At 42.9% G+C, this 12,321-nt stretch overlaps 1 protein-coding gene across 3 annotated transcripts in view; it reads left to right on the top strand.

The window, feature by feature from the left end:
- CADM3 (cell adhesion molecule 3) overlaps positions 1-12,321 on the top strand; it is a 381,683-nt gene that overhangs the window by 264,413 nt on the left and 104,949 nt on the right. For all 3 annotated transcript variants that reach the window (XM_056546912.1, XM_056546914.1, XM_056546915.1), the window contains exons 2-3: positions 5,562-5,702; positions 9,993-10,145. In XM_056546912.1, the coding sequence (XP_056402887.1) occupies positions 5,562-5,702; positions 9,993-10,145 (294 nt within the window). The remainder of the gene's footprint in view (positions 1-5,561; positions 5,703-9,992; positions 10,146-12,321) is intronic.

Here is a 12,321-nt window from a genome sequence, read left to right as displayed (position 1 = left end):
GGGGCACTGTCCATATAAACTCTATATATATACAGTCACTGGTGCTGTATATGGTGACAGAGGGGCACTGTCCATATAAACTCTATATATCTACAGTCACTGGTGCTGTATATGGTGACAGAGGGGCACTGTCCATATAAACTCTATATATATATATATATATATATATATATACAGTCACTGGTGCTGTATAGGGTGGCAGAGGGGCACTGTCCATATAAACTTTATATATCTACAGTCACTGGTGCTGTGTATGGTGACAGAGGGGCACTGTCCATATAAACTCTATATATCTACAGTCACTGGTGCTGTATATGGTGGCAGAGGGGCACTGTCCATATAAACTCTCTATATATATATATATACAGTCACTGGTGCTGTGTATGGTGGCAGAGGAGCACTGTCCATATAAACTCTATATATATACAGTCACTGGTGCTGTGTATGGTGGCAGAGGGGCACTGTCCATATAAACTCTATATATATACAGTCACTGGTGCTGTATATGGTGGCAGAGGGGCACTGTCCATATAAACTCTATATATATACAGTCACTGGTGCTGTGTATGGTGGCAGAGGGGCACTGTCCATATAAACTCTATATATCTACAGTCACTGGTGCTGTGTATGGTGACAGAGGGGCACTGTCCATATAAACTCTATATATATACAGTCACTGGTGCTGTATATGGTGGCAGAGGGGCACTGTCCATATAAACTCTATATGTCTACAGTCACTGGTGCTATGTATGGTGGCAGAGGGGCACTGTCCATATAAACTATATATATCTACAGTCACTGGTGCTGTGTATGGTGGCAGAGGGGCACTGTCCATATAAACTCTATATATCTACAGTAACTGGTGCTGTATATGGTGGCAGAGGGGCACTGTCCATATAAACTCTATATATCTACAGTAACTGGTGCTGTGTATGGTGGCAGAGGGGCACTGTCCATATAAACTCTATATATCTACAGTCACTGGTGCTGTATATGGTGGCAGAGGGGCACTGTCCATATAAACTCTATATATCTACAGTAACTGGTGCTGTATATGGTGGCAGAGGGGCACTGTCCATATAAACTCTATATATCTACAGTAACTGGTGCTGTATATGGTGGCAGAGGGGCACTGTCCATATAAACTCTATATATCTACAGTCACTGGTGCTGTATAGGGTGGCAGAGGGGCACTGTCCATATAAACTCTATATATCTACAGTCACTGGTGCTGTGTATGGTGGCAGAGGGGCACTGTCCATATAAACTATATATATATCTACAGTCACTGGTGCTGTGTATGGTGGCAGAGGGGCACTGTCCATATAAACTCTATATATATCTACAGTCACTGGTGCTGTGTATGGTGGCAGAGGGGCACTGTCCATATAAACTCTATATATCTACAGTCACTGGTGCTGTATATGGTGACAGAGGGGCACTGTCCATATAAACTCTATATATATATATATACAGTCACTGGTGCTGTGTATGGTGACAGAGGGGCACTGTCCATATAAACTCTATATATATACAGTCACTGGTGCTGTATATGGTGACAGAGGGGCACTGTCCATATAAACTCTATATATCTACAGTCACTGGTGCTGTATATAGTGACAGAGGGGCACTGTCCATATAAACTCTATATATATATATATACAGTCACTGGTGCTGTATAGGGTGGCAGAGGGGCACTGTCCATATAAACTCTATATATCTACAGTCACTGGTGCTGTGTATGGTGACAGAGGGGCACTGTCCATATAAACTCTATATATCTACAGTCACTGGTTCTGTATATGGTGGCAGAGGGGCACTGTCCATATAAACTCTATATATATATATATATATATACAGTCACTGGTGCTGTGTATGGTGGCAGAGGAGCACTGTCCATATAAACTCTATATATATACAGTCACTGGTGCTGTGTATGGTGGCAGAGGGGCACTGTCCATATAAACTCTATATATCTACAGTCACTGGTGCTGTGTATGGTGACAGAGGGGCACTGTCCATATAAACTCTATATATATACAGTAACTGGTTCTGTATATGGTGGCAGAGGGGCACTGTCCATATAAACTCTATATATATACAGTCACTGGTGGTGTATATGGTGACAGAGGGGCACTGTCCATATAAACTCTATATATATACAGTAACTGGTGCTGTATATGGTGGCAGAGGGGCACTGTCCATATAAACTCTATATATATACAGTCACTGGTGCTGTGTATGGTGGCAGAGGGGCACTGTCCATATAAACTCTATATATATACAGTCACTGGTGCTGTGTATGGTGGCAGAGGGGCACTGTCCATATAAACTCTATATATATATATACAGTCACTGGTGCTGTGTATGGTGGCAGAGGGGCACTGTCCATATAAACTCTATATATATACAGTCACTGGTGCTGTAAATGGTGACAGAGGGGCACTGTCCATATAAACTCTATATATATACAGTCACTGGTGCTGTGTATGGTGGCAGAGGGGCACTGTCCATATAAACTATATATATCTACAGTCACTGGTGCTGTGTATGGTGGCAGAGGGGCACTGTCCATATAAACTCTATATATCTACAGTCACTGGTGCTGTATATGGTGACAGAGGGGCACTGTCCATATAAACTCTATATATCTACAGTAACTGGTGCTGTATATGGTGGCAGAGGGGCACTGTCCATATAAACTCTATATATCTACAGTAACTGGTGCTGTATATGGTGGCAGAGGGGCACTGTCCATATAAACTCTATATATCTACAGTCACTGGTGCTGTATATGGTGGCAGAGGGGCACTGTCCATATAAACTCTATATATCTACAGTCACTGGTGCTGTATATGGTGACAGAGGGGCACTGTCCATATAAACTCTATATATCTACAGTAACTGGTGCTGTATATGGTGGCAGAGGGGCACTGTCCATATAAACTCTATATATCTACAGTCACTGGTGCTGTATATGGTGGCAGAGGGGCACTGTCCATATAAACTCTATATATCTACAGTCACTGGTGCTGTATATGGTGGCAGAGGGGCACTGTCCATATAAACTCTATATATCTACAGTCACTGGTGCTGTATATAGTGACAGAGGGGCACTGTCCATATAAACTCTATATATATATATCTACAGTCACTGGTGCTGTATATGGTGACAGAGGGGCACTGTCCATATAAACTCTATATATCTACAGTCACTGGTGCTGTGTATGGTGACAGAGGGGCACTGTCCATATAAACTCTATATATCTACAGTCACTGGTGCTGTATATGGTGGCAGAGGGGCACTGTCCATATAAACTCTATATATATATATATACATACAGTCACTGGTGCTGTGTATGGTGGCAGAGGAGCACTGTCCATATAAACTCTATATATATACAGTCACTGGTGCTGTGTATGGTGGCAGAGGGGCACTGTCCATATAAACTCTATATATCTACAGTCACTGGTGCTGTGTATGGTGACAGAGGGGCACTGTCCATATAAACTCTATATATATACAGTAACTGGTTCTGTATATGGTGGCAGAGGGGCACTGTCCATATAAACTCTATATATATACAGTCACTGGTGCTGTATATGGTGGCAGAGGAGCACTGTCCATATAAACTCTATATATATACAGTAACTGGTGCTGTATATGGTGGCAGAGGGGCACTGTCCATATAAACTCTATATATATACAGTCACTGGTGCTGTGTATGGTGGCAGAGGGGCACTGTCCATATAAACTCTATATATATACAGTCACTGGTGCTGTGTATGGTGGCAGAGGGGCACTGTCCATATAAACTCTATATATATACAGTCACTGGTGCTGTGTATGGTGGCAGAGGGGCACTGTCCATATAAACTCTATATATATACAGTCACTGGTGCTGTAAATGGTGACAGAGGGGCACTGTCCATATAAACTCTATATATATACAGTCACTGGTGCTGTGTATGGTGGCAGAGGGGCACTGTCCATATAAACTATATATATCTACAGTCACTGGTGCTGTGTATGGTGGCAGAGGGGCACTGTCCATATAAACTCTATATATCTACAGTAACTGGTGCTGTATATGGTGGCAGAGGGGCACTGTCCATATAAACTCTATATATCTACAGTCACTGGTGCTGTATATGGTGACAGAGGGGCACTGTCCATATAAACTCTATATATCTACAGTAACTGGTGCTGTATATGGTGGCAGAGGGGCACTGTCCATATAAACTCTATATATCTACAGTAACTGGTGCTGTATATGGTGGCAGAGGGGCACTGTCCATATAAACTCTATATATCTACAGTCACTGGTGCTGTATATGGTGGCAGAGGGGCACTGTCCATATAAACTCTATATATCTACAGTCACTGGTGCTGTATATGGTGACAGAGGGGCACTGTCCATATAAACTCTATATATCTACAGTAACTGGTGCTGTATATGGTGGCAGAGGGGCACTGTCCATATAAACTCTATATATCTACAGTCACTGGTGCTGTATATGGTGGCAGAGGGGCACTGTCCATATAAACTCTATATATCTACAGTCACTGGTGCTGTATATGGTGACAGAGGGGCACTGTCCATATAAACTCTATATATCTACAGTAACTGGTGCTGTATATGGTGACAGAGGGGCACTGTCCATATAAACTCTCTCTCTATATATATAAATATATATATATATAGTAACTGGTGCTGTATATGGTGGCAGAGGGGCACTGTCCATATAAACTCTATATATCTACAGTCACTGGTGCTGTATATGGTGGCAGAGGGGCACTGTCCATATAAACTCTATATATCTACAGTCACTGGTGCTGTATATGGTGGCAGAGGGACAATCCCTATATAAATTCTCTGTATCTACAATAACTGGTCCTGTATGGATCCTCTGTTTGTGGAAGCTCCCACTTTGACTCTTCCGGAATGTGCTGATTTTGGATGCCCCCGTGGTGACATGCTTTCGCCTACTTTAGTTATACTTAACTCTCTGCACTCTTGAAGGGAATGTGTCATCTGAAAATTAAAATCATGTTTTTGAAACATCTCACATAAAAATATATATATATATATCTTTAAAGAATCTTTGGCCATATTTTCCTTCAATTTTCTATTCTATTATTTATATTTTTAAATAATTCTGAAATTTCTTAGATGGAATCAGTTCTATACTGATCACTTTCCTGCAGTGCCCTCCTTATCATCACAGACAGAATACAGAGACAGAAATAAATAAATAGATAGATAGAGAAGATGGGATCAGGTCAGTCACAATAGGTGATAGTTACAGCTCCTCCCTTCCCTGCACACTGCACAGGTCACAGAGGAGGACATTCTAACAGGTAGATGAAGGTTTTGCATTGAAGACCCATTTATCCCTTTAAACTTGCACAGTACAGTATTTGGGCATTCAGATGACCCCTTTAATACCCGTATAGAGGGTAGACAGTATGCATTTATGACTTTTCGCTTGGCCTTATAGCGTGTGTCTCAGTGTGATGATAAAATAGCTGACATGACTTTTGTTTTGTGTCTCCACAGCCAGTCAGCCGGTCACATCAGACGTAAAGGTCGCCACAGGAGGTAAAATGACTCTAACCTGTACGGTGGAGGACCATGAAGAATCTTCCCTCCAATGGTCCAATCCTGCTCAGCAAACTCTATACTTTGGGGAGAAGAGAGGTATGTGAACCTCCTGCTGTGTGCATGAAACTGATTTCAGTATTGTTGTGTCACAGAACTACAGATCCATCCCATCCTTCATTTACACAGGTTTAACCTCTTCCTGCACATACCATACGTCCCAACTGAGAGCAAAGAGGGACATACAAAACAGTGTGCCAAGCGAAGCACGGCCCCGCAACCTTGTCATCAGCCACACCCCTAACCACGCCTTCAGCCACGCCAAAGCACACCCAGCCTCCTTCATTGTGGTGTGGTGGTATAGGGAAAATACCTTATCACTTCGTGACGCCGGAGCACCATTATCCTATACACAGTCCGAGGTTGGAGACAGCTTTTCCTGGGCCAGACATGGGGAGTAAAGGAACACACCAATGTCAGGTTATGGATAATTGTCTTTATTGAGCAGGGTGCAGACGGTATTACACAGACAGGCTGGTGTAGAGTGAGAGGATGCAGCGTAACCCCTTGGGAGCCCTGTTGGGACTTGTGGTCACGCGCTGCGCTCCGGCCGCTAGCTCCAGCCGTGAGCGCAGTGTCCCAGGGTCCCCGTCTGTCGGCGGGGCTGGGATTCACATCGCGGGATGCGCCCGCATGCGAATCCCAGCCCGTCACTTACCCCGCTCTGCTGCCTCTGGAACGCGCTCGTCCTTGTCTCCTAGGGCACGCACGCAGCGGAGCTCTGTAATATAAAGGGCCAGTGCGCTCTTAATTAGTATGTGCACCTGAATACACATTATAGTTCCTGCACCTCCCACACCCCCCTGCCGGATCTTCAGTGCCTATTGCCTGAGAGAAAGCGTACCCAATTGCCTGTTTGCCATACCCGTGTACCCAGACCTTCCCGCTACGTTTTTTGACTACGAACCTTTGCCGCCTGCCTTGACCTTCTGCTATGTTGACTACGCCTCTGTCTCATCCTCCTGTACCTCGCCTTGCCCAGTTACCTGTGTGATCGAGCCGTATTGGGGGTAGCGACCTGGGTGTCACCTGCCGCAGCAAATCCATCCTGCTTTGCGGGGGGCTCTGGTGAAGACCAGCGGCACCTTAGACTCCGCTCACCGATATGGTCCGAGTCATCAGCCACACAGGTAAAGGATCCACATCCTGTTCCAGACCGCCCGCATCCAGGTGCATGACAGTGCCTTCACCCAATAAATTGATACTGACTTGAGAGACATGAAGATTGATCCTGGTAGCCAGGGTTCTGCCAAGGTCGTAAAGCTTTTTCCACCAGGGCATGAACTTGCACCGTGCAGGTGATCCCTGCAGAATGACCGGATAAGATAGATTTGATCTGCACCTTCCCTTAGAGCTTCTCTACACACCTCACACCTTTACCACACTGGAGCTCAGACTAAACTGTTCTGGGGCAACTCCCCCCCCCCCCCCCACCACCACCACCACTACACTATATGGACAAGAATTTAGGGGTTCCCATTACCAGGCAGGGTCACCTGGGTTTGCACTGTTCCTTTCTTAAAGGTACAAGAACACATATAAATAATATATATAGAAATAACATAACATGATAAATATAAAAATATAAATACTAAGCAAAATGCTGGGATATAACAAACACATTAATAAGTCCCTTAGTGGGCCCAACACCTATGCCCCAGGTCTGCCTGAGGAAGTCCAAAGTCACAGGACAGCCTTTGGTGCTGGGACACCCCAGTGGCAGACACCACATTCATTGTTTATGTAGCAGTGCTGCCCTATAGAGAATGATTGGCGCACTAGTCCACATTTCTCCTTCATTCTAATGATTGGTGGGGGTCCCAGTGGTCAAACTCCCACTGATCAACTAGTAATCCCCTACCCTCACGTGACAGAATGACCTACCTAAAAGATGAAACCCCGTAGCTTAGCTACTGGGACTTGTGACTGGTTCAGCTGGTCCAGGACTACCGGAGGTCCTGGCTCTGTGGGGCCTGGCAGCTGGACAGCTACTTTAGATAGCAGAAAGCTGATCCCTGATGTCTCCCCTGCAAAAAACTGTGGGACATCATCCCCCAAACCAATGTCCTACATTCAAGAACAATTTTAATGGGTATTGTTTTATTCGCATTGACCTACAGAATAAAGAAAACATGTCACTTTTACCATAAAGTGCATTTGTTTGGCGTACAAAAAGTAATTCGGCTTTGCAAGTGTTCCGATTCCATCAAAAACAAAAGAATAGGACCTCCAATGTGTCGACGGGATTCAAAGCGCAGGACACACAACTAAAGGGATCTGAGGTTTATTCACCCATGATGCAACGCGTTTCACAGATAGACTGCTTCATCAGATACCTGATGAAGCAGTCTATCTGTGAAACACGTTGCATCATGGGTGAATAAACCTCAGATCCCTTTACTTGTGTGTTCTGCTCTTTGAATCCCGTTGACACGTTGGAGGTCCTATTGTTTTGTTACATTGATTTGGACGTGGAGCAGCTGCAGATGCCTTGCTATCATTGCCTTTTCCCATCGTTGCACTTGGTTGAGTGTAACTGGTTGCGGTAAGCGCTATCTCTGCTCAAGCTAACTGTGCGCAATAACGGTATCACACTACGGAGCGCTGTCGGTCTTTTGTTTCAGATTCCATCAAAAAGTCACACCAGACTTTCCTAGGGACTTGAAGAGCAGAACTACTTTTTCTAGACAAAATGAGTTACCCGTTGCTGCTTAAAGGGGTTATCCAGGAAAATAATTTTTTTATATATATCAACTGGCTCCAGAAAGTTAAATAGATTTGTAAATTACTTCTATTAAAAATCTTAATCCTTCCAATAATTATCAGCTGCTGAAGTTGAGTTGTTCTTTTCTGTCTGGTAACAGTGCTCTCTGCTGACATCTCTGCTTGTCTCGGGAACTGCACAGAGTAGAAGAGGTTTGCTATGGGGATTTGCTTCTACTCAGGACAGTTCCCGAGACAGGTGTCAATAGAGAGCACTTAGACAGAAAAGAACAACTCAACTTCAGCAGCTCATAAATAGTGAAAGGATTAAGATTTTTTTAATAGAAGTAATTTACAAATCTGTTTAACTTTCTGGAGCCAGTTGATATATATATAAAAAAAAGTTTTTTCCTGGATAACCCCTTTAAGACTCATGAGGTTCTATGATTCATACTGTAAATTCTAAAGTTATGGCTCTCGTATTTGTTGTGGCACAGTGCAAAATAGGCCCAGTCCTGGAAGGGGTACTCCACTGGAAAACATCTTTTTTTATCATCTGATGCCAGAAAGTTAAACAGATTTGTAAATTACTTATATTTAAAAATCTTAATCCTTCCAGTACTTATTAGCTGCTATATGCTCAACAGGAAGTTCTTTTCTTCTGAATTTCTCTCTGCTGACACCTCTGCCCGTGTCAGGAACTGTCCAGAGTAGGATAGCTTTGCTATGGGGATTTGAGTTGTCAGCAGAGAGCACTGTGGTCAGACAGGAAGGAAAATCAAAAATAAAAGAACTTCCTCTGGAGCATACAGCAGCTGATAAGTACTGAAAGGAATAAAGGGGTACTCCAGTGGAAAACTTTTTTTTTTTTTTTTTTAATGAACTGGTGCCAGAAAGTTAAACAGATTTGTAAATTACTTCTATTTAAAAATCTTAATCCTTCCAGTACTTATTAGCAGCTGTATGCTACAGAGGAAATTATTTTCTTTTTGAATTTCTTATTTGTCTTGTCCACAGTGCTTTCTGTTGACACCTCTGTCCGTGTCAGGAACTGTCCAGAGCAGCATAGGTTTCCTATGGGGATTTTCTCTTGCTCTGGACAGTTCATGATACGGACAGAGGTGTCAGCAGAGAGCACTGTAGATAAGACAAAAAAGGGGCGTGTTGTGACATCACAAGGGGGCGTGGAATAACGTCACATCTCCAGAGGTTTCCAAGACTTGAGCAGCAAACCGGCATAGAATGTGGGTGCTGCATGGAGATCGCAGGGGTCCCCAGAGGTGTCAGCAGAGAGCAATGTGGACAAGACAAATAAGAAATTCAAAAAGAAAATAATTTCCTCTGTAGCATACAGCTACTAAAAAGTACTGGAAGGATTAAGATTTTTAAATAGAAGTAATTTACAAATCTGTTTAACTTTCTGGCACCAGTTGATTTAAAAAAATAAAAAATTGTTTTCCAATGGAGTACCCCTTTAAGGGGAGCAGGGTTTTGGGTATGAGCTGCATGGATTATGAAGGAGTATTGATGAGCTGGGTGGCTCTTGAGATGTGGGTTTACCTGTTGTATCCTTTACTTATTTTCCAAAATAAATACATTTTCTTACACCTTCTCTCACCCTCACAGCCCTCAGAGATAACAGAATCCAGCTGGTCAAATCCACCAAAAATGAGCTGTCCATCAGTATTAGCAACGTGGCCCTATCTGATGAGGGCGAGTACACCTGCTCCATTTTCACCATGCCGGTCAGGACAGCAAGAGCCATGGTGACAGTTTTAGGTAAGTCGGGTTCATATCCAGGGTGAATGATGTTATGAAACCAAGACTAAAGAAACCAGGAGATTCATCACAAACTGTTTCATTTATTAAAGGGGTACTCCGGTGGAAAACTTTTTTTTTTTAAATCAACTGGTGCCAAGAAGTTAAACAGATTTGTAAATTACTTCTATTAAAAAATCTTAATCCTTCCAGTACTTATTAGCTGTTGAATACTACAGAGGGAATTCTTTTCTTTTTTAAACACAGAGCTCTCTGCTGACATCACGAGCACAGTGCTCTCTGCTGACATCTCTGTCCATTTTAGGAACTGTCCAGAACAGCATATGTTTGCAATGGGGATTTTCTCCTACTCTTGACGGTTCCTAAAATCGGCAGAGATGTCAGCAGAGAGCACTGTGCTCGTGATGTCAGCAGAGAGCTCTGTGTTTAGAAAAGAAAATAATTTCCTCTGTAGTATTCAGCAGTTAATTAGTACTAGAAGGATAAAGATTTTTTTAAATAAAAGTAATGTACAAATCTGTTTAACTTTCTGGCACCAGTTTATTTAAAAAAAAAAAAGTTTTCCACCGGAGTACCCCTTTAATGGGGTATTCCATCCATAGACATCTTTTCCCCTATCCAAAGGATAAGGAATAAGATGTCTGATCGTGGGGAGCCCGCCGCCGGGGACCCCTGTGATCTTCATGCAGCACCCACATTCTATGCCGGTTTGCTCCTCCAGTCTTGGGAACCTCTGTGTTTCCAGAACTGGAGACGTAAAGTTATGCCACGCCCCATTGTGATGTCACACCACGCCCCCTTCGTTCATGTCTATGGGAGAGGGCGAGACGGCCGTCACGCCCTCTCCCATTGATATGAACGAAGGGGGCATGGTGTGACATGACACGGGGGCGTGGCATAACATCACATCTCCAGTCCCGGAAACTCAGAGATTTCTGAGACTGGAGCAGCAGCCTGACATAGAATGTGGGTGCTGAATGGAGATCAGACATCTTTTGGATAGGGGATAAGATGGCTATGGCCAGAAAACCCCTTTAAAGGGATACTCCCCTGGGAAAAAAAGAAAATCTGCAGCAAAGACCAGAGAGGATGATCCACAGCAAATTCCCATGATTCAGATGGATTCCATTGCAGAAACCCGTCTAGTGAGAATTTACTCTTAACCCCTTAAGGACCAGGCATTTTTCCTTTTTTGCACTTTCGTTTTTTCCTCCTTACCGTTAAAAAATCATAACTCTTTCAATTTTGCACCTAAAAATCTGTATTATGGCGTATTTTTTGCGCCACCAATTCTACTTTGTAACGACATCAGTCATTGTACCCAAAAATCTACAGAAAAAAAAATCATTGTGCGACAAAATTGAATTCCGTTTCTACGTAGTACATTTTTCGTTACAAATGACACATTATCTTTATTCTCTAGGTCCATACGGTTAAAATGATACCCTACTTATATAGGTTTGATTTTGTATTACTACTGAAAAAATATCATAACTACATGGAGAAAAATGTATACGTTTAAAATTGTCATTTTCTGAGCCCTATAACTTTTTTATTTTTCCATGTTCAGGGTGCTATGAGGGCTCATTTTTTGCGACCTGATCTGAAGTTTTTGACGGTACAATTTTTGCTTTGATCGGACTTTTTGATAGCTTTTTATTCATCTTTTCATGATACAAAAATGCGCTATTTTGGACTTTGGAATTTTTTTTGCGCATATGCCATTGAACGTTTAAAAAGTGGTATATTTTTATAATTCGGACATTTCCGCACGCGGCGATACCACATATGTTTATTTTTATTTACACTGTTTTTTTTTTATTCTTAGAAATGCCAGGTGATTCAAACTTTTATTAGGGGAAGGGATCATTGAAAGGGTTAATGATTTTTTTTACACTTTTCTTATGCAATATTATAGCCCCCAGGGGGGGCTATAACATTGCATTTACTGATCTTTAACACTGATTGATGCATCCCCATAGAAATGGATCAATCAGTGTTTTCGGCGATTGATTGCTCATGCCTGGATCTCAGGCTTGAAGCATTCATTCGGCGATCGGACTGCAGGAAGGAAGGTAAGAGACCTTCCTCCTGTGCTACAGCTGTTCGGGATGCCGTGATTATACCGCGGCGATCCCGAACAGCTCCCTGAGCTAGCCATTCACTTTTACTTTCG

Source organism: Hyla sarda, chromosome 11, assembly GCF_029499605.1.
Source record: "Hyla sarda isolate aHylSar1 chromosome 11, aHylSar1.hap1, whole genome shotgun sequence".
In the NCBI taxonomy this organism is placed as follows: domain Eukaryota; kingdom Metazoa; phylum Chordata; class Amphibia; order Anura; family Hylidae; genus Hyla; species Hyla sarda.
The sequence above is the reverse complement of the archived record's forward strand: the minus strand, read 5'-3'. Positions and strand labels throughout refer to the sequence as shown.